This window comes from Halichoerus grypus, chromosome 6 (assembly GCF_964656455.1).
Source record: "Halichoerus grypus chromosome 6, mHalGry1.hap1.1, whole genome shotgun sequence".
NCBI lineage: Eukaryota > Metazoa > Chordata > Mammalia > Carnivora > Phocidae > Halichoerus > Halichoerus grypus.
In genome coordinates, this window is record NC_135717.1 from 161,573,115 (window position 1) to 161,596,880 (window position 23,766).

At 40.5% G+C, this 23,766-nt stretch overlaps 1 protein-coding gene across 9 annotated transcripts in view; it reads left to right on the forward strand.

The window, feature by feature from the left end:
• TXNRD1 (thioredoxin reductase 1) overlaps positions 1-23,766 on the forward strand; it is a 117,253-nt gene that overhangs the window by 83,906 nt on the left and 9,581 nt on the right. For all 9 annotated transcript variants that reach the window (XM_078076497.1, XM_036103475.2, XM_036103436.2 and 6 more), the window contains 6 exons: positions 4,187-4,279; positions 4,833-4,909; positions 6,926-7,082; positions 13,445-13,552; positions 16,192-16,287; positions 19,855-19,989. In XM_078076497.1, the coding sequence (XP_077932623.1) occupies positions 4,187-4,279; positions 4,833-4,909; positions 6,926-7,082; positions 13,445-13,552; positions 16,192-16,287; positions 19,855-19,989 (666 nt within the window). The remainder of the gene's footprint in view (positions 1-4,186; positions 4,280-4,832; positions 4,910-6,925; positions 7,083-13,444; positions 13,553-16,191; positions 16,288-19,854; positions 19,990-23,766) is intronic.

Below are 23,766 nucleotides of genomic sequence, written 5' to 3' on the forward strand. Positions count from 1 at the left end.
GAGGAATTACTTAACCTCTCTGAGCTTCAGTTTCTTCTGTAAAATCAGGATGATAATAGCACCCGTCTCAGAGTTCCTATGAAGATTGCATTAGCTGACACTTAGAAAGTATTTAGAACAGACCCTGGCACAGAGTAAATCTTAAATGAACCTATCTCCCAATATTGTAGTGAGGATTAAGTAGCAGATGTCCTGGAAGTAATCAGTACTTGATTACTGGAGTTGTTTTTTAGGGAGTGGAGGTAGATATGCTATGTTTGCACTAGGGCCATGATTAGAAAACAATAGCTGGACGTACACGTTGTTCTGATGGAAGAGTAACCTCTTCCTATAATGTCTTCTTTAAAATTCCAGTGTAGTTAACATGGAGTGTTATATTAGTTTCAGGTGTGCAATATAGTGATTCAGCAATTCTATGTGTCACCCAGTGCTCATCATGATAAGTGCCCTCCTTAATCCCCATCACCTATTTTACCCATCCCCCCACTCACCTGCCCTCTGAACCATCTATTTCTTCTCTATAGTTAAGAGTCTGTTGGTTTGGTTTGTCTCTCTTTTTTCTTTTATTCGTTTGTTTTGTTTCTTAAATTCCACATGAGTGAAACCTTACATTCTTTGTCTTTCTCTGACTTATTTTGCGTAGTGTTTTATTCTCTAGCTCCATCCATGTTGTTGCAAATGACAAGGTTTCATTCTTTTTTATGGCTGAGTAATATTCCATTGTTTGTATAAATCACATCTTTATTAATCTACTGATGGACACTTGGCCTCCTTACGTAATTTGGCTATTGTAGATAATGCTGCAATAAACATAGGGGTGCATGTATCCTTTCAAATTAATGTTTTCATATTCTTTGGGTAAATACCTGGTAGTGCAATTACTGGATCATAGGGTAGTTCTAGTTTTGATTTTTTTAAAAAAGATTTTATTTATTCTAGAGAGAGAGTATGTACACATGAGTGGGGAGTGGGGGGGAGGGGCAGAGAGGAGGGAGAGGGATAAGCAGACTTGCAAAGAGTGCAGAGCCCATCAAGGGGCTCAATCCTGGGACCCTGAGATCATGACCTGAGCCGAAACCAAGAGGCGGACTGTCTGAGTCATCTAGGCACCCCTCTATTTTTAATTTTTTAAGGAACCTGCATATTGTCTTCCACAGTGGCTGCACCAGTTTTCGTTTCCACCAACAGTGCACGAGGGTTCCTATTTCTCCACATCCTCGCCAACATTTGTTGTTTCTTGTGTTTTTGATTTTAGCTCTTCTGAGAGGTGTGAAGTAATATCTCATTGTGGGTTTTTTTTTTAAATTTTATTATGTTATGTTAGTCACCATACAATACATCATTAGTTTTTTTTTTTTTAAGATTTTATTTATTTGACAGTGAGAGATACAGTGAGAGAGGGAACACAAGCAGGGGGAGTGGGAGAAGGAGAAGCAGGCTTCCTGCTGAGCAGGGAGCCCGATGCGGGGCTCGATCCCAGGACTCCGGGATCATGACCTGAGCCGAAGGCAGACGCTTAACGACTGAGCCACCCAAGCGCCCCACATCATTAGTTTTTGATGTAGTGATCCATGATCCATTGTTTTCGTATAACACCCAGTGCTCCATGCAGTACGTGCCCTCCTTAATACCCATCACCGGGCTAACCAATCCACCCTCCCCCCTCCCCTCTAAAACCCTGTTTGTTTCTCAGGTCCATAGTCTCTCATGGTTCATCTCTCCCTCCAATTCCCCCCCCACCCCGTTTTTCCCTTCCTTCTCCTAATGTCCTTCGTGTTATTCCTTATGTTCCACAAATAAGTGAAACCATATGATAATTGACTTTCTCTGCTTGACTTATTTCACTTAGCATAATCTCCTCCAGTCCCATCCATGTTGATGTAGTGGGTTTTTTTTTTTTTTAAGATTTTGTGTGTTTATTTGAGAGAGAGCAAGAGTGGGGGTTGGGGGACAGAGGGGGTGGGAGAAGCAGACTCCCCGTGGAGTAGGGAGCCTGATAATGGGGCTGGATCCTAGGACCCTGGGATCATGACCTGAGCTGAAGGCAGATGCTTAATTGACTAAGCCACCCAGGCATTCCCTTCTCATGGTGTGTGGTTTTGATTTGCATTTCCCTGATGATGAGTGTTGTTGATCATCTTTTCATGTGCCTGTTGGCCATCTGGATGCCTTCTTTGGAGAAATGTCTTTTCATGTCTTCTGCCCATTTTTTTTTTTTTTTTAAGTAGGCTCCACGGGGCTTGAATTCATGACTCTGAGATCAAGACCTGGTCTGAGATCAAGAGTCAAGACGCTTAACTGACTGAGCTACTCAGGTGCCCTACTTCTGCCCATTTTTTAGTTGGATTATTTGTTTTTTTTGGTGTTGAGTTGTATAAATTTTTTTTTTTTTGAGAAATTCTTTATATATTTTGGATACTAACCCTTTATCAGATATGTCATTTGTAGATATCTTCTCCCATTCAGTAGGTTGTCTTTTAGTTTTGTTGATTGTTTCCTTCGTTGTGCAAGAGCTTTTTATTTTGATGTAGTCCTAGTAGTTCATTTTTGCTTTTTTTTCCCTTGCCTCAGGAGACGTATCTAGAAAATGTTGTTAGGGCGGATGTCAGAGAAATTACTGCCTGTGTTCTCTTCTTGCATTTTTATGGTTTCAGGTCTCACATTTAGGTCCTTAATCCATTTTGAGTTTATTTTTGTGTATTGTGTCAGCAAGTGGGCCACTTTCTTTTTTTTTTTTTTTTTTTTGCATGTAGCTGTCCAGTTTTCCCAACACCATTTATTGAAGAGACTGTCTTTCCCATTGCATATTCTTGCCTCCTTTGTTGGAGATTAATTGACTATTTCTTTATAATGTCTTAATATTTGGAGAGTTGTGGGCAACTTTGAGAATCTTGTGGACTGTCCCCTAGTGAAATAAATGTATCTTTGCACCTGACATTTTACTTGGGTTCCCAGGGTCTCTCTCTGACCCCCATGGGCCTTGGTGAAGGTGTGTTGCATTAGCCAGTGACCTAGTAGAAGTGGCCTTCTGCAGGGAGGAAGGAGAGAACACGTTTGGGACAAAGCAGTGTGATGTGCAGAGAGATTGCGGGGAATAAAATTGTTCTAAATGCAGAAATTGTTTTAGATACAGGAAAAGCCTAACTGGAATACAAAAGTGAGTGAGACAGGAAGGAACTAGAGGTGTGATGAGGCCTTTATCATTTTTAGGCAAATCTGAGCTAATGCAGCTAATCTGACTAATGCAGCTCTTCTCCAGAGGTTAGAACATTAAACTTAAATAGGAAAGACATTTTTAGTATGTTTAAATGGGCTTAACTATATAAAAAGGAAGGGAATTTGAGAAGGAAATCTTTATTATCGTATTGATGGTGAAAGTAAAATGATCCTTGGCAGTCTTCCCATACAGAATGGTTGTATCGACAAGGTAGAGTAGAAATTGCAGGTGATTTTGAGTTTCTTTGAGTAAATATTTTATAGAAACCCATGATTTGCTGTCATTCAGAGACAAAGGTGAACTACAGACCTGCAGAAGCCTCCAGGTGATGACGTTTTTCATCCGTCGCTACCTAGTTTGGAGGTCATGGTTGGCATCTCGGAGTAGTGGGCTAGTGTGTTTGATCCCATCTGGCACAGCACAGCTCCAGGGTTGGCTCCTTCCTCCTTACATCCCCGACAAGTGAAGACCACCCCTACTTATGATAAACCTACCTCCTTGCTCACTATACTATTTAGGGCGCTCTAGCTGTTACCTATATCATGTTTGATTTACTCCAGTGTCTGTTCTTTGTTGACCAAGCTGCACATGTGTAGTTGGAAGAGAATCTCTGAATTTGAGCAGTAGTGGCTCTCCAGGGGATTCATGGTTCTGGGTGAGTTGCAATATAAGAGCCTGGGAAAAGCAGCAAGTCTTTAATTGGAGTTTAGTGATTGTAGTCCTCTTCCACTTTTCTCTTTGAATTTTATTCTGTTTGGGAATTATTTGAAAGAAAGCCCCTCCAGCAAACATTAAGCAACAAGAAAGAAAGGGGTAAAATAAAAAAATCTTACTGTCCTAATGATGTTAAGGTGAGGGAGATGGGACATGAAAGACCTTTCCAGCCTTTGTGTTTAACTTTGCATTAACCTGATAGAAGGGGGTTAGTACATGTTCTTATTGTGGAGTAAAACTTCATTACTTTTATAGGTTGAACGAATTGAAGCAGGGACACCAGGCCGACTCAGGGTGATAGCTAAGTCCACCAGTCGTGATGAAATCATTCAAGGAGAGTATAATACGGTAAGGAGTGAACCCAAGTCATTGCTTCGTTAGAAAGCAAATAATGTGCTTATTGGATATTTGCTGGGTACATATAACGGCAGTTTTCTGTTTCCAAAACCCTTGATTATATTCCCATTTTAAGACATCTTTATTACTTGTGATATTATAATTTGTTTTATATGTAACTTAAAAATATCGTTTGTCAAATAGGTAAAAATGGTATCCAAGTTTTTAAATGACCTAGAACTTCTCTTTCAAAATTTTAATCTCCCTAGCTCACTACTTAAAAAAAAAATAATTCAGTCATAGGCTATGCTGTCTTTGTCCCTAAACTTGGCTAGATTTATAAAGGAATTGTTAACTTTCTTTTTCTTAATAAATGGGTAAGGATTTCTCCTATATCCTGTTCAGTGGATATATTTTTAAAATAATTTGATTAAACTCTTGCATTATTTTCTTAATGAAATACTTCTTTCCAGGTCTGGAAAATGAAATCAGATTGGCTTAATTATTAAGTAACTTATGTGCAGCCTTTTTGATAACAGTCACTGATATATTAATAATTTTTCAGGTATTGCTGGCAATAGGAAGAGATGCTTGCACAAGAAAAATTGGCTTAGAAACCGTGGGGGTAAAGATAAATGAAAAGTAAGAGAAAAAATTTTATTATATTTTATCGAATACTATTTCAGTTATTTGTAATACTGATTAATAGTGGAGTTTTAGATTTTTAGAGTTAGTTTTTATTATAGTTGGAGAAAACTCTCAGTGCCACTCACATTAGTATTTCCTGTTTTTTTTTCCCTTTTCAAAATCTAAATGGAAGATAGAGCAGATTGCATTTTGTTTCTTTAAGGTATAGTGTCCAGAAAAAGAATCTCACCCCACAGCTAATTGCAGGTGTGTGCTTTGAGCTTCATTAAATATGTAGATTTGAACCATGTTTAGAGCTACCAAGTTTTAGGATGATGAGTGGTCACTGTATTTCTAGTGAGAGCTGCAAGTATCGACAACTTCTTTTTTCGGGGTTAAAAGTTCTTCACATCCTCTGGACTATAGCACCACATGAGATAACTAAGATGGGTGGTAGCTGCTTATCTCCTGCCTGGGGCTATTTCCCAATATCACCTTTCTTAAGGCCCAGTAAAAACAAGTGCTGTGTATGCCAAATGTCTGGGAAACTAAAAATACAGGTTTCTTTTCCCCTTTTAGGAATAACCTGTATTTTGGAGAAGAAACTTCCTAATCTGATTGTGAGGATTTTTGAAAATTCATTTTTTTACTGGGATGAAGAGACAGAGTTGTTGAGGAGGTCACCAATAAGATTTAGCAGACCAAATGTTCCATCAACTTAATAAACCTGCTAGCCTGTTTCCAGTGGGTCCAAAGCTTAGATTTTGTGTAATGTTAACAGCTAACACTTGCTGTGCACTTACTGTGAGCCACGGACTTTTGTGCTAAATATTTTGTACACATTTTCATTGAATCCTCACATTCCCTTAAGGTAGAAGATCGTATCCTTTTTCTTATTACCAGTATTCCCATTATTATGGTTCCCATTTATAGGTGGGAAAATGAAGCTTAGTGATATTAAATAGCCCTCCCAACATCATAGGGGTGATAACAAACAGACCTGGTTATTATAGTTTAGAATCTGCATATTCTTTTTTTTTTTTTTAAGATTTTATTTATTTATTTGAGAGAGAATGAGAGCCCAAGGTAGGGGGAGGGTCAGAGGGAGAAGCAGACTCCCTGCTCAGCAGGGAGCCCGATGAGGGACTCCTGGGACTCCAGGATCATGACCTGTGCCAAAGGCAGTCGCTTAACCAACTGAGCCACCCAGGCGCCCTCTTTTTTTTTTTTTTTTTTTTTTAAGTTTTATTTATTTAAGTAATCTTTACACCCAACGTGGGGCTCACACAACCCCAAGATCAAGAGTCGCATGCTCCTTTACCGAGCCATCCAGGCGCCCCTAGAATCTGCATATTCTTAACCACTGTTGTAGTTTTCCTCCAAAGTTTCTTACAGTTTTCTTATTCCAGAATTATCTCTAAGCTTTTTACATTTTTTTAAAATTTTTATTTTATTATATTTTATTTTATGTATGTATGTATTTAATTTTTTTAGAGAGTGCATGGGGGGTGTGGTGGTGTGGTGGGGAGAGGCAAAGGGAGAGAGAGAATCTTAAGCAGGCTCCATGCTCAGCGTGGAGCCTGATTCAGGGCTTGATCTCATGACCCTGAGATCATGACCTGAGCCGAAATCAAGAGTCGGATGCTTAACTGACCGAGCCACCTAGGCGCCCATGTGTGTATATATTTTTAAGTTAACACGTTAGAACGTTGCCCTTAGCTAGAATCACAATTTTGGGCTTCTTTTTTTTTTTTTTAAAGATTTTATTTATTTATTTATCTGACAGAGAGACATAGCGAGAGAGGGAACACAAGCAGGGGGAGTGGGAGAGGGAGAAGCAGGCTTCCCGCTGAGCAGGGAGCCCGATGTAGGGCTCGATCCCAGGACCCTGGGACCATGACCTGAGCCGAAGGCAGATGCCTAACGACTGAGTCACCCAGGTGCCCCACGATTTTGGGCTTCTTTGGGAGAAAGGAGATTTTGTTCTACTTAATAGTGGTAATTGATGATTTTAACTGAATGAATTTTCAGGACTGGAAAAATACCTGTCACAGATGAAGAGCAGACCAATGTGCCTTACATCTATGCCATTGGCGATGTCTTAGAGGGGAAGCTGGAGCTCACCCCAGTAGCAATCCAGGCAGGAAGGTTGCTGGCTCAGAGGCTTTATGCTGGCTCCAATGTGAAGGTGAGTTTGTGGATGACACTTATTGATGCTGGGTTTTTTTGTTTTGTTTATTTATTTATTTATTTGAGAGAGAAAGAGAGCGTGCGTGAGTGGGGGAGGGGCAAAGGGGGAGAGAGAATCTCAAGCAGACTCTGTATTGAGCATGGAGCCCTACACAGGACTCGGTCCCACGACCTATGAGATCACGACCTGAGCCGAAACCAAGAGTTGGACACTTAACCGACTGAGCCACCCAGGCGCCCCACTATTGATACTGTTTTCAGTAACACTGCCAGTTCCCTAGTCAGGGGTAGCTGTGAGGTTTTCAAGGTCTTGAATAATTTAGCTATCTTGCTGACAGCATCCTAGATGTGCTTTATTAACTGTATCCCAAACAAGATATTGTTAAGACTGCTATACTTTTATGACTTTATTAAGAAAATTGTCATTCTTAGAATCACATTGGGAATAAAATGAGCTTGATTAATCAAGTTTCAGCACTGTTATGTTCCATATACGCATAATAGTTGCATTTTACATTAATTTCATTATTACCAATTTAAGTATAATTTTCTAAATCCTTTTATGGCACCTATCTAGGCTATAAAAGGATTTGGGGATCTGGTTAATAATGTCAGTTAAAACCAATATTCAGGCTTTATTACCCTGTCATTTTTAAAAATATGTGTTCCGCTCTTGGAATGTTTAATGTGTTATATTAATGTTCTAAAGTGATTTTTTTAAAGTCGGTATAGGAAATTGAAACTCTTAGGTATGTTTCATGGGACTAGATGGCAAGAATAAATAGACTCTCATTTTTTAAGATGAGTTTTTTTTTTTTAAGATTTTATTTATTTCTTTGACAGACAGCGAGAGAGGGAACACAAGCAGGGGGAGTGGGAGAGGGAGAAGCAGGCTTCCCGCTGAGCAGGGAGCCCGATGCGGGGCTCTATCCCAGGACCCTAGGATCATGACCTGAGCTGAAGGCAGATGCTTAACGAATGAGCCACCCAGGCACCCCTAAGATGAGTTTTTAGAGCAGTTACAGGTTCACAGCAAAACTGAGAGGAAGGTACCAAGATTTCCCGTGTGTTATTCCCTGCCCTCATATGTGCATAGCCTTCCCCATTATCAACATTTCCTCTCTAATTAATTATTGGAAAGGATTCCAGGAACACTGATTGTAAAGCACTTAGTCTCTGCCCATTTTCCTTACACATTAATCACCATGGGTTGATCTAGGTGGGTTACAGTAATGGAAACCTCAAAGAATGCAGCTAGTAAAATTTGTAACCGGCATTTCAAATGTACCTGGGGTTAGTTTGGATGGTGGCATAGCAAGATCTTCTATTTTGAAATTAACAGGATTGAGGCTAAAAATTAAAAAGGGTTTTAAATTCCAGATTGTCTGATCATCCAGGGCGTAGCAGCTGGTTATTACTACAATTTGGGATAAATTTAACCACTTCTTTGAATGAGTTATGTCTTGTATTCATTGTTGCAATTTTTGAGTATCTGGTAAACCAAGAAAGGGGTATTTAGAAATACAGCCTGAGATGCATTGAATTTGTTCTTGACCTTATGTCTTTGTGTTTTAGTAAAATGGAGATATTTTTATATGCCATAAATAACCAAAGGAGGCACATGCAAATATTTGCTCCTAAATTAAGTTGGAATTAAGTAGCACAAAATTCTTAAAAACCTTTAATGAATCTTTGCACCTACTTTGGACATACATGGCCTTCCATGTGTGGCCATGGTACTGTATTCTGTTCTCTGCCAGGTAGAGCAAATTTTTTCTTAAAGTGCCTTAAGCTTTATCAACATCAGAAATTTTATGTAAGTTGCAATTAAAGGACTCTTTTTCTGTTGTTCTGTTTTGTGTTTTTTTCCCTTATTTTTAGTCTAACTCTAATAATAAGACAAATGCTTTCCCGAACAGGAAAATATAAACAGGTGCTGCTCAGATCTCTGAGTTTGAAATCTCACTGGTCTATCTATCCTTTAATATAGTAAATAAAGTCAAGTCGAAATGCCAGTAGATATCTAGGTTGAATGTATTTGGGGAAATCAAACACTTCTTTTTTTTTTTTTTTAAAGCAACTGCATAATCTCTTTAATTAGCCCAACGTGTGTTAATGAGAATGTTACCATATATCTGAGAAGGTGAGAGAATCCATGTCTGCCCTCCTTCTAAAGGAGCAGCTCCCAGAAAAGATCTCTTTTCTGTTGAAAAGTTTAGCTTCACATCAACACCTGGCTGAGTTAAATCCATGATGGGATTTTAAGAGAGCCCAGATTGAATCCTGGGTGTTAGTGCCTTCCTCCAAAATTGCTGTCTATTCCTCACTGCTTTACCAGAGCGTTGGGAGGAAAGGGAGACAAAGCGCTACATGTGAGTTCTTGCGACATGCTTGGCACTGTGCTAAGTGCTTTGTAAGCCTTAACTCATTCAGCCTCGGGGCAGCTGTGGAGGTTGATGACATAGTACGGGGAAATTAGGTAACTGCGAGGTCACAAGGCTGGGAGGCAGCCGAGGCATAAATGAAGTCCAGTTCTGATCTTAGATACTGCTGTCTTAATCATGACGATTTATTGCCTAAGAAAGATTTGGGAAGTATAGATTATAGAAGAATAGGGGTTGGAATAGGAAAGGTATCTCAAGACTTAAAGAATCCACCAATTTGCAAACATCTCTGTAACACATAACTTTCCTAAATAAAATGAAGTGGAAAATACATTGGGAAAATTTAAATGAACCTTTTTAACATTTAATAATAAACTTTTGAAACTTAAAAATATTTGCCATTAAATAAACAGTCTTTTGGAAACACAAATGAAGGAAGGAAAAAAAAGTTTTTATCATTTCAAAAACTGATCTAGAACAGACTGTAAAGCTGAGTCAGCCTGTAGATGATGGTCATTCCACTAAGCCCTTTGTTTAAAAAGCCACATGAGGGGGCGCCTGGGTGGCCTGTAGATGATGGTCATTCCACTAAGCCCTTTGTTTAAAAAGCCACATGAGGGGGCGCGCCTGGGTGGCTCAGTTGTTAGGCGTCTGCCTTCGGCTCAGGTCGTGATCCCGGGGTCCTGGGATCGAGCCCCTCATTGGGCTCCCTGCTCGGCGGGAAGCCTGCTTCTCCCTCTCCCACTCCCCCTGCTTGTGTTCTCTCTCTCGCTGTCTCTCTCTCTGTCAAATAAATAAATAAAATCTTTAAAAAGAAAAAAAAAAGCCACATGAGAAGACACAGATACCAGTTTAAAGCACAGAATGACGGACGTGTCAGCAGAATGACCAGTTGCTGTCTCTTGGATCTTTTTAGAATTGCTCTCAAACACTTGAAATACTTTGTTTTCACAAAGAGTAAACATTGGCATCTTTATTATTAAAGTGGTACTTTATTTGTTAACTCAGTTTTATAAAATATTTTAGGGGTGCTTGGCTGGCTCAGTCGGTAGACCATGCAACTCTTGATCTCAGAGTCGTGAGTTCAAGCCCTGTGTTGGGTGTGAAGCCTACTTAAAAAATAAAAAATAAATATATAAAATATTTTATGTGAAAACCATAGAGAAGCCACAGTACACATATCTTCAACTTCAGAACAGGTTGTGTTCTAAAAGTTCATTAAGTTGATGTGAAAACTGCGAAGTGTATTCTCCAAATGGAAGTGTTAGAGACAAGGATTACATTTTCCAGGCTAGGCCACAACAGTCCATTTAAGTCCATTGGAACCTGCAGTTTGGAGCCCGGGACAAACTTTTCTTTTATATGGATCCAGATTTCCATCTGGTACACTGTTTCCTGCCTGAAGAATTTCCTTTAACAGTTACTTAGTGCATGTCTGCTCCTGGTGAATTCCTTTTCTACTCTTTGTTGTTGTTTGTTTATTTTGCCTCCGTTTTTTTGGAAGATATTTTTTGCTGAATATAGAGTTCTAGATTTACTGTGTTTCCTTAAATATTTAATGATCTGTCTGTTATCTTTTGGTTGCATGGATTCTGAACACAAGTATGCTATCATTTTTATCTTTGTGTTTTAGCAATTACTACGAAATTATTGCATGTCTTGGCATGCTCTTCCTTATAATTATTCTACTCAGGGTTTGTCAAGATTCTTGGATTTATGTTTATCCTTTTCATCAGATTTGGAAAATTTTCAGCCATTCATTTGTTTTTTCTGCCTTCCCTCTTCCTTTTTTTTTTCCGCTCAGCCTCCAATGGATGAATATTGGTTTTCTCAGTATTATCCCATGAGTCTTCCGATGCTCTTTTCATGTTCTTTCCCCCGTTTCTGTGCTGTATTTTTTTCGAGAATCTGTCATGATGTCTTCAAGTTTGCTGATCTTCAGCACTAAGGCTATTAATTCCATATTGTGTAGTTTGCACTTCAAATAGTTTTTTTCATCTCTATGAGTTTTATTTATTTCAAATCTTTTCCTTTTCTCTCCTCAGTGGGTTCACGTTTTTCTCTATTTGCTTGAATATACAGAACATATTTATAATAGCTCATTGAATGTCCTCTGATAATTCCATCATCTGTCTTCCGTGTCTGTTTCTGTTAATTGATTTTTCTCTTGGTTTTGGCTCACGTGTTCCTGCTCCTTTGCATGTCTTGTTATTTTGGATGAATGTGGACATTGGACATTTTACATTGTTGGGTGATGGGTTTTGTTGAATTCTTTATACAGTGTTGGATTTTGTGCTGGCCGCCCATTAAGTTATGTGGAACTAGTTTTATCCTTTTGTAAAACTTGCTTTTGTGCTTTTTTAGGGTCTGTCAATAGCCACCTTTCATCTAGGGCTGCCTTTTGGAGGACTCTCCCCGTTCCCCTTACTTTATGAATTCTTTCTACTCTGGCTTGAGGGAACAGGAGCTATTTCCAGTCCTGTAAGAGCTCTGGTCACTTGGGGCCTCCTGCTTTCTCTGTTTTCCAGTGGTTCTTTCCTTACCCTGGAGTACCTCTTGTGACACATGGACAGATCAGTTCTCAGCCCAAATCTCTGCAGATTTCAAGAGTTCTTTCATGCAGCTCTACCCTCTGGGGCTGTGCCCCGCAGCTTTGAGCCACCCTGACTCCCCTGAACTGTGGTCTCTATCTCCATGACTCAGAGACTGCTGGGCTCTGAGTTCCCTCCTCTTGCACCTAGTCCCTAGATAGTGCTCTGGACGGTAAACAAGAAATCACTGGACTCGCCTCATTTGTTGCCTTTCTGTCAGGCCTGGATCACAGTCCTGCGCTGCCTGTTGTCCAGCATCTGAAAGTGTTGCCTGCTCTTTGTCTTGTTTTCTCGTTGTTGAAAGCAGGACAGTAATTCCGGTCCCTGATAACACCATGATGGCCGTCCGGGGATGTCTGCCTGTGCTTTTGATTCCGAATTCCAAGGGTTTATGTTCTTTTTAGAGAAAAAGGATTATATTTATTGTTTCTAAAGGGAGACACATTTTAAAGATTTTACCCTACTGTTTTAAAAGGGAATTGAGTATCTGATATTTTAAATGCAGACTGTTACTTAGGCTCCCCTCTGTGTACAAATGTGGTCGGTAGGTTTTTACCACATTGCATTTACAAACAGATTTGGCATTTACATAATCTCTTTTCCACACTTCACATCAGTATACTGAAGACTGAGAAATCCGTAGTAGAGAAACCTGTTTATTTACTTAATCCAGCGTTTCACAAACTTGTTTGACTTCAGAATCCTTTTGTCATCTCTACTGTTAACAACATAAAATGTGCTTTGGAAATACCGTGGGTAACTGTTGTTGTTTCTGTAGCTTCCACTTCAGTGGCTATGTAATACCACACTGAGTGTATGTACTATGGAACCACTGTCCTGTTTGCGTTTGAGAGCCACTCAGTATATTCCCACTGTTGAGGTGTACTGCAGCAATGCTCGATTAATGCATGGAGCTTTTTCTGTAAATTATTATTATAGATTTCTAAGAGTGGGGTTCTTGGCACAGAGATAAAGAATGTTTTTATGGCTCTTAATCGGTATTACCTAATTGGTTTTCCAAAGAAGTCTATTAATTCCTGTCACCAATATGAGACTGTCAGCATTGGGTACACTCGTCTTGTTTTTGGCTGCTTTATAAAGGGAGCAAAAGTGTGTCCTTGTTGTTAACATCAGTTGGTAGATGGATGGAGAAGGCACATGAATCTATTCATGACTGATCTTGCCAGACTTCAAACCTCTATTACAACTGTCACATGAGTTAATGGTTCTCAGGGTAGTAGGTTTATACCTGGGGTTGTGACTTCCCATACTTTTGGTAGAAATTTATTAGTCTGCTTTTCTCCTGATTTTGAACCTTTTTGACATATACCCTTTTTTGAGTTATAATTTCTCCTGTCTTAACTCTTTACTTCATTTTGAAACAGTGTGACTATGAAAATGTTCCAACAACTGTGTTTACTCCTTTGGAATATGGTGCCTGTGGTCTTTCTGAGGAGAAAGCTGTGGAGACATTTGGGGAAGAAAATATTGAGGTAAGTTATATTATTCTTTATGCCTGTGTTAAGTTACTGCTGCTTTTTGTTCAAAATTAAAAGTAACTTCAAGCATACAGAAAAGGTGAAAAATTGTACAAAGACCTTTCGTTAACCTATAAATTTGTTTTATACTTTTTATATTCTCTTTTTTATCTCTCTGTGTCTGTATTTTTTTCCCTGCACCTTTTGAAAGGAAGTTAAATGCCCCTTTACTCCTAAATTCTTCAGGGTGTGTTTCCTGCGAACAGGGTATTTCTTTAGTAACCATGTTATAGTTACCACTTTTAGGAAGTTTAATGTTGATAGAATACTTGGATATAATCCACCTTCCGTTTTTCAGTCTTGTCAGCTGACCCAGTAATACTTCCTTCTATTTTTTGAAACCGCTTTTACTGGTTCCTTTTATTATTAAAACAATATTGTTGGAAATATGGAAAATACAAAGAAGGAAACTAAAACTTAACAACATTTCGACCACTCTCTTAGTGACAGTTGGGTGTTTTTGTGCTGCTCTCTTGTAACTGCCACAGCCAAGGAACAGACACGTGGCACCTACTGCTTGTGTGTGTACAATGCTATACCTGGAGGGACTGCTGCTTTAAGTCATTGAGGAAGAAAGTGTCCAGTAAAACCTTCCAGAAGACCAGATCTGTAAATCCGTAAATTTTATGATAGAATAGCCTATTTTAAATCTCTTAATCTTTTTCTTATAATACGCATTAGCAGTAGCATGTAATATCTTGGTCTATTAGTACCACATGAGTAGCATTTTCTGATTATAAAAATAGTATATCCTCATTGTAGGAAGTTTGAAAAATTAGGAAAATGTAAAAGAAATTGTAATTTATAACGAGATCACTACTATTAATATTTTGGCACATTTCCTTCTAGCCTCTTTATAAGTATTTATGTGTTTATATATTGTATATATATGTGTGTATGTATAATTGTAGGTACATATGTCTTAATTTTTTTTAAGTGTGATTAAGTTATGGGCAATTTTCTGTTCTATTTTACAGTTAATGTTAGGTCATGAGCATTTCACCCTAAAAACAGTGTTTTTAAAAGTGACTTATGTATTTTTGGATGCTATAAAATAATTTGTTAAGCCATACTTTTATTAGATTGTTTATAGTTTTTCACTATCATAAATAGAACAATGAACATCTTCATAATTCACTGTATTTCTCTGGTTATTTTCTGAAGATAGATTCCTATCAAAAGATTCTTACATTTTAAGGTTCTTTTTTTTTTTTTTTTTAAGATTTTATTTATTTATTTGACAGAGAGAGACACAGCGAGAGAGGGAACACAAGCAGGGGGAGTGGGAGAGGGAGAAGCAGGCTTCCCGCAGAGCAGTGAGCCCAATGCGGGGCTTGATCCCAGGACGCTGGGATCATGACCTGAGCCGAAGGCAGACGCTTAACGACTGAGCCACCCAGGCGCCCCACATTTTAAGGTTCTTAATATATATCTCCTATTTCTTGACAGGCTTTGGCTTTCATTTTATTAGAATTTGCATTTTTCATTATAAAAGTAATGCATTTGGGGCACCTGGGTGGTTCAGTCAGTTAAGCATCTACCTTCGGCTCAGGTCATGATCTCAGGGTCCTTGGATTGAGTCCTGCGTCGGGCTCAAAGAACCCTTGGAGCAGCGGGGAACCTCCTTCTCCCTCTCTGCCCTGCTTGTGCTCTCTCTCACTATCTGTTGTCTCCTCTCTGTCTCTCAAATAAATAAATAAAATCCTTAAAAATAAATAAAGTAATGCATTTGGGTTGAAATTTTGAAAATGGAAATAGGAAACAATTATCCATAGACTTACGTCTGTAACACAGCAGTTGTTAGCAATTTGGGTAATTTCTTTAATCATCTTTTCCCTGTATAATTATTGTGATACATGACACTATTCAGTTTTGTAACCCACATTTTAAAAAAAAGTTCACATTGTATTACAGCATCAAAGAACACTTTATTATAATGGTTACATAATCAGTATGTTTTTAAAAGGTAGACAACCATATATGTTTTGAATTGAGACTAGCAGCTGGAGGCGGAAAAAAATCCCTGTAGTCACCCAGACTTAAGTTCACGAAGCATCAGTCAAGATACCTGCGTCCTCCCACCTCTCATCTTCCCTCCCTCCTGCCTTTCTCTTCTTCATTGCTGTTGGCGAATAATGCCAAAAGAGGAAATGTCTATGGAAGCATCAAGCAAGGAACTGGATGATTGCTATAATTGTTCCTGGCACTTCACTTGTTTCTTGCCCAAAGTTGTCATTCCTATGCAAGATAGTGTTATGTTTTTTATTTCTTTTTTCTTTTGTTTTCTTGATGTAAGACAGCAAGTAATTACCTGGCTTCTTTCTCTCATTTGCTTGCTTTTTGTTGTTATTATTACTTAAGGTTTACTGTTCGGAGGTTGAGATATAATTAAGGGATGAGCTTATAGCAAAGGGGCCTGACAACAAGTTTAAGGTCGTTTACCTTCTGACCAAATTCCTACTTATTCCATGAATTTTATTGTTTAATGAAAGTCTAAGTATCAAAGAGCCTCCAATGTTTTTAATCCACAGCTGGTGTTTGTCAAACATACTTCTTAAGATAATGGGTCTTAAATTGTGTGTATATCTTCTCAGGTTTACCATAGTTACTTCTGGCCGTTGGAGTGGACGATTCCATCAAGAGATAGCAACAAATGTTATGCAAAAGTAATCTGTAATATCAAAGACAATGTAAGTGAAATCCTCATTGAATCCTTTTTTCCAGTAATTTCATTTGTTTTTAATACGTAGTTCTATTTTGATCACATGATGGACATAGCATTCCTTTAGTATTTTACGTGTTGGTCTTCCCAGCCGCGTGGACACGGTCTGAGGGCAAGGGTCATGGTGACACCGCTTGGCCTGCACTCAGCGTCACCGGCACAGGGCTCCGCACGTGGCCGGTAGGCCCGCCGACCTTGCCAAGCGCAGACCACAGAGACAACGTGAGAACTGTGTGTGTTCATAAAAGGGAAGCCATGAAGTCAGTGACTTCTAGAAATAACGAGAAAGTATAAAAGAACGGGAGGAACACACGTTTGTGTCCTAAGCAGCTTTTCTCTAGTAAGAGAGAAGCCATCACAGAGGAAATTTATAACAGCTTATGTTTATTGAGCACTTACTATGTACCATTGCAGTACTTGGAGGTCTACATGTATTAACTTAGTTAATTCTTATACAATCTAATGAGCTAATGAGAAAGGTGTGTAATGGGAAGAGCTCTTCACTGGGTTCTGATTTAAGATTTCATTACCGGCTACTGCATGTAACACCAGTAACTGAAAGCCTGTGGGCAAACTCCTTGACCTCACAGAGCTTGTTTCCATACCTACAAAGTGATTGAAGACATGCTTGGTTTTCTGTCTTTTTTGGCTGCTATTCCCATGCTCAGAACACATGTATGCACACATACATACTTGTGGATTGACTCTGATGAGGACTGGTATTTTTAACTTAGCTGGGATCTTACTTTGAAAAAAAAAGGCCTGAGTAAAAATGTAAACCATGCCAAAGAATCCATAATTAAAAGCCAAATAACCTCACGTTTTTTCTTATTTTGGGATTTGAATATAATTAAACCATGTATCCTGTTGAGAAGCTACTGTTTCAGACAGTAGTGCAGGAAAACCTGGACCCTTTATGAAAAAGATCATCCCAGATACATTTAATAAGTGAATATGCTAGGATGCAGTTGACGTAAAGAACAATTTTACGGAATTTTTGCTTTGCAGACGTAGGTTTTTATTATTAGAAGTGTTTGAGTATACATTAGCCATCATGCTGCTGTAGACAGAAGGAGAAAATGTCTGATGTTCTGTCTCCCTCTAGCAAGAGCTAGTTCAGTTGCATGTTGCATGTAGCAATCAATGAAATCTCCACATTTTCCTTCAGACCAAGGAAATCTGTTTCATGTATATGCGGTTCATTTGTCTTTTTTTCAGTATTGTGTCATTTGTTCAAATAATGCTTTCATTTTAAAGATTTTATTTATTTGAGAGAGAGAGAGCATGTGAGAGAGAAAGCAAGAGAGAGCACGAGCAGGGGGAGCAGCAGAAGCAGGCTTCCTGCAGAGCAGGGAGCCCTCCTCGGGGCTCGATCCCAGGACCCTGGGGTCATGACCTGAGCTGAAGGTAGACGCTTAACTACTGAGCCACCCAGGCGCCCCTCAAATAACACTTTTTAAATTTAATATGAAAAATGGTTTTCACTACGAGTGAGCCCCATCTCAATTAAAATAGTTGAGGCCATAAGGAGGGTGATACTGTTTTCAATTATTTTAATAGACAAAGATAGTATTAGAAAAGATGAATACTTGTCATTGTTCTTCTGTCATGAGCAATCTCATGCAAAAGCATGCTTCTAGAACTTGACCATCCTTGGGGCATATGCTTTATTCATTTTGAGTCAGTCACTTCACAGTGTCTACCTGTGCTTGGTTTTTCCAGTGTTTATTGTCTACTAGGTTTTTATTCTTTTTGTATGCTGTGCTTCTCTTATATGAAATATTTAACATTTACAGGAAGATAGGGAAAGTACCCACTGTCCAGATTCAATGAATGTTAACATTTGGTGTGTTTGCTTCACCAAAGCTTTTCTCTAGGAAGAAAGAAACCATCACAGAGGCAATTTATAACAGCTTATGTTTACTGAGCACTTACTGTGTACCATTGCAGTACTTAGAGGTCTTCATGTATTAACTTAGTTAATTCTTGTACAATCCTGTGAGGTGTGTACTCTTGTTATCCCGTCTGTTAATGAGGAAACTGAAGCACATGGAGGTTAAGTAATTGTGCTCAGCTCACTTATCTAGTTAATGGCAGAGTTGGAACTAATCACAGGCAGTGTAGATCCCATGCTCTTAAGCATTACCCTATGCCTGTGTAGTCTTTCGTATTCCTTCTCAATCCCAAAGTCCTCACCCCTTGCCCCAGAGGTAACACTGTTTGAAGTGAGTGCCTCACCTGTTCATGTTTTTACGTTTGCTGCCTGTTATATATCCATAAACATTATGCATTGTGGTTTAAGAGTGGTATCCTCAGCTAAAAATAGAAGCCTGCAACTTTTTAAAAAATCTCTTTTTTTTGAGATCTATCCATATTATTAAATGTATATCTAGTATATTTTAAGTGCAGTGTGTTTGGTGCTTTATCTATACGCTAAACCCCTGATGGGCGGGATGAATAGTGTAAGAGTTCAAGGTGGAATATATTACAGTACTTCAGCAACAGGATGACCTTCCTGATTGTTCTCCAGGCAACGACTGAACCTTAGATAACGCTGTACACCCCGCAGCCTGAGGTGCCTTACCTGTGGTGAGGAGGTTGACTAGGTAGTATTAGCTCAGTCATGAAGTCTGAACATTAGAATTCATCAGATTTCTCTGCCCTTGGTAGCTGGAGTCCGGGATTTAGAGTTAATTCAGAGTTGCCAACATTTTCCTCTTGATTTCAGAAAGGGTTTCAGATTGGAAGAATTTTAAGTCTAACTGTGCTGTCTACCCCCAAAGCCTTAGTTAAAATGATTTTTAAATTTAAATGATTGCTTTTATCTATTTTTTTTTTTCAATTTTTATTTTTTTAAGACTTGTTTATTTTAGAGAGTAAGAGAGTGGGTGGGGGGTGAATAGGGAGAGAGAGAAACCCAAGCAGATTCCATGCTGAGCGTAGAGCTCGATGTGGGGCTTGATCTCATGATGCCAAGATCATGACCTAAGCCAAAACCAAGAGTGGGATGCTTTAACCAACTGCGCCACCCAGGCACCCGTAGATTTTTACTTTTTTTCAGTAATCTCTACACTCAGCATGGGGCTCAAACTCAAAACCCCAAGATCAAGAGTTGCATGTTCTACCGACTGAGCCAGCCAGGCACCCCGAAATGACTGCTTTTAAATGTTACGGCTATCACAGGTAGTTTATCTAGAGCTTTTAGGCAACCAGATAGAGGAGATGAGGACAGAACTGCCCTTTGAAAACATGTTCCAGAACATTTTGGTGCTTATGGAATTGTAGACATGTTTGCTTTTAATGATTTTCTTCCTTGGTCAAGGCCAGCTCTTGTCTCTCCCTTCTTGCTTGCTGTCACCACCACACTCTGCTGGCCCATGTTGGAGTATCTGCAGCCTAAGTCACTTTTAGCAAGTGTTAATATAGGTCTTTGATAATTTCTGAACAGGGTTTTCAGAATAGACTAGGTCTGTGTTCTAGGTTATAAAGGGGGAAAGAATCAGTATAACTGTTATTACTTTATTTGACATCTTAGGAACGTGTTGTGGGCTTCCACCTACTGGGTCCAAATGCTGGAGAAGTGACACAAGGCTTTGCAGCTGCCCTCAAGTGTGGACTGACCAAAAAGCAGCTGGACAGTACCATTGGAATCCACCCCGTCTGTGCAGAGGTGGGTCCCCTACACTTTAACAGCTCTGTTTAAAAGTGCACAACAGCACGTGGCTTGCGAGTGGCAAGCCCAGGACTCTGAAGTTAGTGTCTTTGTGCTGTAGCTGAGCTGCTTCTGTATCTCCTTACAGTTTAGTTCATGACGGAATACCTCACAAGGAGCCTTGTCTCTAGAAGTGATTTTTCCTTTTTCACGTACCTTCGTTCCTGGTGTGAACTGGATAGTAGTTTCATGCTGATGGAAAAATGATGGCAATGATTTATTTATAGAGATGTGCCTTAAATCTTTTATCATGTCTCCTAAATTATTTTCACGGCAGTCAGTGGCTAATGCTGTTCATACCCAGAAAGAGCTTCAATCCTGTTATCCCAGAGCTACCTCAAGGCTAAATGATGTTGTCTCCCTCTTTAGTTTTGGTATCAAAGGATGAGATTTGAAAGTGATGCTTTTAAGAGATCAAGCAAAAATGACATGAGAAGTGGAAGTTGACTGCTCTGGGCCTCTGGGTGTCAGTGTTTCCTCATGCTTGTCTGGGATCACGCAAGAGTTGAATGTTGTCATGCTTACTGCGAAGCAGTCCTTGTAAACTAAAAGTGTGTCTACTTTGGAGACCGTGGTGAAGGTGGGGAGGAGGTAGCTCGTGTTAGACCAGCTTAGCTCTGGAGTTGGAAATCGTAGCTGTTATCTGGCTGCCAGAGTCCGTGGTTTCCAGGGCGGGTGTGTGCTTACACACATGTGTGCGTGCTCATGCCCGATTTCATTCTACGGCCGCTTACCCGGTTGATTTCTGTTCTTTTTGCCCTCGCACAGCTGAACTCTTTGCCGAGTGTGTGAAATGTCAACTTCAAGACCTGGAAAAATGTTTTTTTCTTTCTGCTTTGCCTTTTCTATGATTAGGGATAGGGTCCTCCTCTGTGTTAATATGCACCTGGCTGGGATGGATGCATAAAATATTAACATGTTTAGTGACCAGGGCATTATTCCTAGAAAACTGCTGTTTTTGTGAAATAAACCTAAACTTCTAAAAGGATGACCCCCAAATTAAAAAGAATCCAGATGGAAGTTCTTAAAGAATGTACAGTATATCTTTTTTTGTTCAGTGTAATGACTATCTGCCTAGGGGGGGAACCACCTAACTTCATTTTTTCAAAAACACGTTCAGTGAGATAAATATTAGAATATAATATGATGCTTTAAAAAGATCAAGCTGACGTAACCAAGTGCCACACGCTGGGTGGCCTAACACAACAGAAGTTTATTCTCAAGTAGTTCTGGAGGCTGGAAGTCTGAAATCAAGGTGTTAGCAGGGCCACGCTCCCTCCCAGGGCTCTCGAGAAGAATCTTGCCTGGCCTTTCCAGCTCTTGGTGGTCGCTGGCTGCCCTTGGCTGTCCTTGGCTCAGTCCTGCGTCGCTGCAATCTCTGCTTCTGTCTTCACGTGCACAGCCTTGCATCCTGTGTGTCTGTGTCTGGATTCACCTTGTTGGAAGGACATCAGTCATTGGATTAGGGGTCAAATCCAGCTGACCTTATCCAAATGAGGTCATGTTAACAGGGACCGGGGGTTAGGACTTGAGCATATCTTTCTGCGAGACATAACTCACATTAGTGAGTGTATTTAAAACTTGAGAAGCCAGTCCAAGGTCCTTACAAACAACAGCACTCCTCTGGCATGGATGAAAAGATGACTTCTCAACTTGCGTATGTGAGTGTCTAACTTTTTAAATCTGAGTTTAGCTCTCGGTGGGCTGGTGAAAAGACTGCCTGCCCTCACCTGCGTAGTTGTGTTGTATTGTGGCCCAGCAGTGGCGAGTGGGATGGCATCTGGCAGGATGACTGTCAGCTGGGCAGAGAGATGCGCCGAAGAGCTAGGGCGTCTCCCCGAGGCCCCTGCCTACAGGGAGGTCAGCCAAAGGCCTGTTCTCCCTGGTGGACCTGGCACATTTGGGGACCTGGGTAAGCATTTGCTGCTATGCATCTCCATCTGTTGGTTCTCTTATGAATTTGAAGCTTGGAGGCTGAAAGTTGCACTGATTTGATAGGGCTTAAAAAATTTTTTTTTATTCCCAAGCTGGTGGTTGATTAATGAGAGAAAAATTGGGTGCTCTGTCAGTCTGCGAACACATTTGTTATGCAGTTGTGTGTGTAGCACTGTGCTGGGCACTTGTGGGGCTAGGGCAGGGATTTAAGATGAGATTAAGAGAGAGCAGGAGGCAGCTGAGTGAAGGACCAGTTGCAGTTCAGTGTGACAAGCCCCCAGATCAGGGTCCATCCAAAGTGGTGTCTGGAGTAGGGATGCCGGGGCAGGACAGGTGAGGAGGTAGTTCTTATCTACGACGAGTAGAATGTGTTGGTGGTTAACCAGTCAGAGGGATCACCAGAGACAAGGCTCTGGGAGAGATCCTGTTCCTTCACGGAACTGGAAGGCCCTCAGTACTGCTGTAGCTTGAAGGAGCCCAGAGAGAGGTGGAAAAATTATGCTAGAGAAGTAGGTAGGAAGGTCATGGCCTTGTAAACCAAGGCAGGGTGTTTGGGCTTTATCCTGGGGGCACTGGAGTTCGGCTGAGAGAAGGTCAGCGCAGGGGGTAATGTGATCAGATGCACCGTGGAGAGAAATCCCTGGCTGCGTTGTGGCATTGGACTTGGACCCGAGCGGGCACATCCGGAAGTAAGAGAGGAGATGGTGCTGGCAGTGGACATCAAGAGACCTTGATACATTTGGGAGGGAAATAGGAGGTGGCTTCACGTGCTTGCCAACTGACAGCAAGTGGGTGAGGGAAGAAGTGGGAGTGACTCACAGCTGTGGCTTGAAGCAGCAAGAGCAGGTTCCAGGGGCGTGATGCTGACCACGGCGCTGACGTTCATCAGGCCTTCCTTGTGTGTCAGGCAGTCTGCTCTCTGCCAGGTCCTTACAAGAATTCCCCCCTTGGCGGGGAGGGGCAGTCGGAGCTCCACTTGACAGATGGGGAAATGGAGGACAGGGAGGTTGAATAACTCATCCATGGTTCTCCAGCTTGGAACTGACAGAACCAGGATTCAGACCCGACCAGTCTGGCTCCCGAGACACCACTGTGCAGACGATACTCCACTTGCGTGTTCCTTCCACGGTATTGGACATAGGACTTAAAAAATGGAAGTGATTTCCTGGTGGCAGCACGAGTGTGTGGAGACACAGAGCTGGATTGTAATCTCAGCAAAAGCTCAGTGAGCCTGGCCCCAGCGCCCAGCTTTTCGGCGGCCTTAGTTTCCCCATTAACTAAAACAGAGATGGTGCTGGAGTCATAGGGTCGGTGAGCAGCGCTGTGCAGAGAGTGTCTAGGCTGGGTTCTTACGGGGCTTTGCATTGTTAGAAGATGTGGTTTCACTCAAGGTCATCCTTATAGTATTTCTTCAGGGGGCTGGGGGCTGGGGTGGGAAGGGGTGCGTATTTTGAAAAAGCTCCTCTTCCGGGTGCCTGGCTGGCTCAGTCAGAAGAGCATGTGACTCTTGATCTCAGGATCATGAGTTCAGCCACATTTGGGTGTAGAAGTTACTTAAAAATAAAATCATAAAAAAAATTATTTGAAAACAGAAACAAGAAGAAAACAAAATAGTTCATCCATTTCTCCCATCCCCCCACCCCTGCCTCTTGCAACCACCAGTCTGTTTTCTCTGTGAATTTGTTTTTTTGTTGTTTTTAAGATTTTATTTATTTATTAGAGAGTAAGCGAGAGAGAGCACAAGTGACGGTGGTGGGGAGAGGGGCAGAGGGAGAAACAGACTCTCCCCATTGAGCAGGG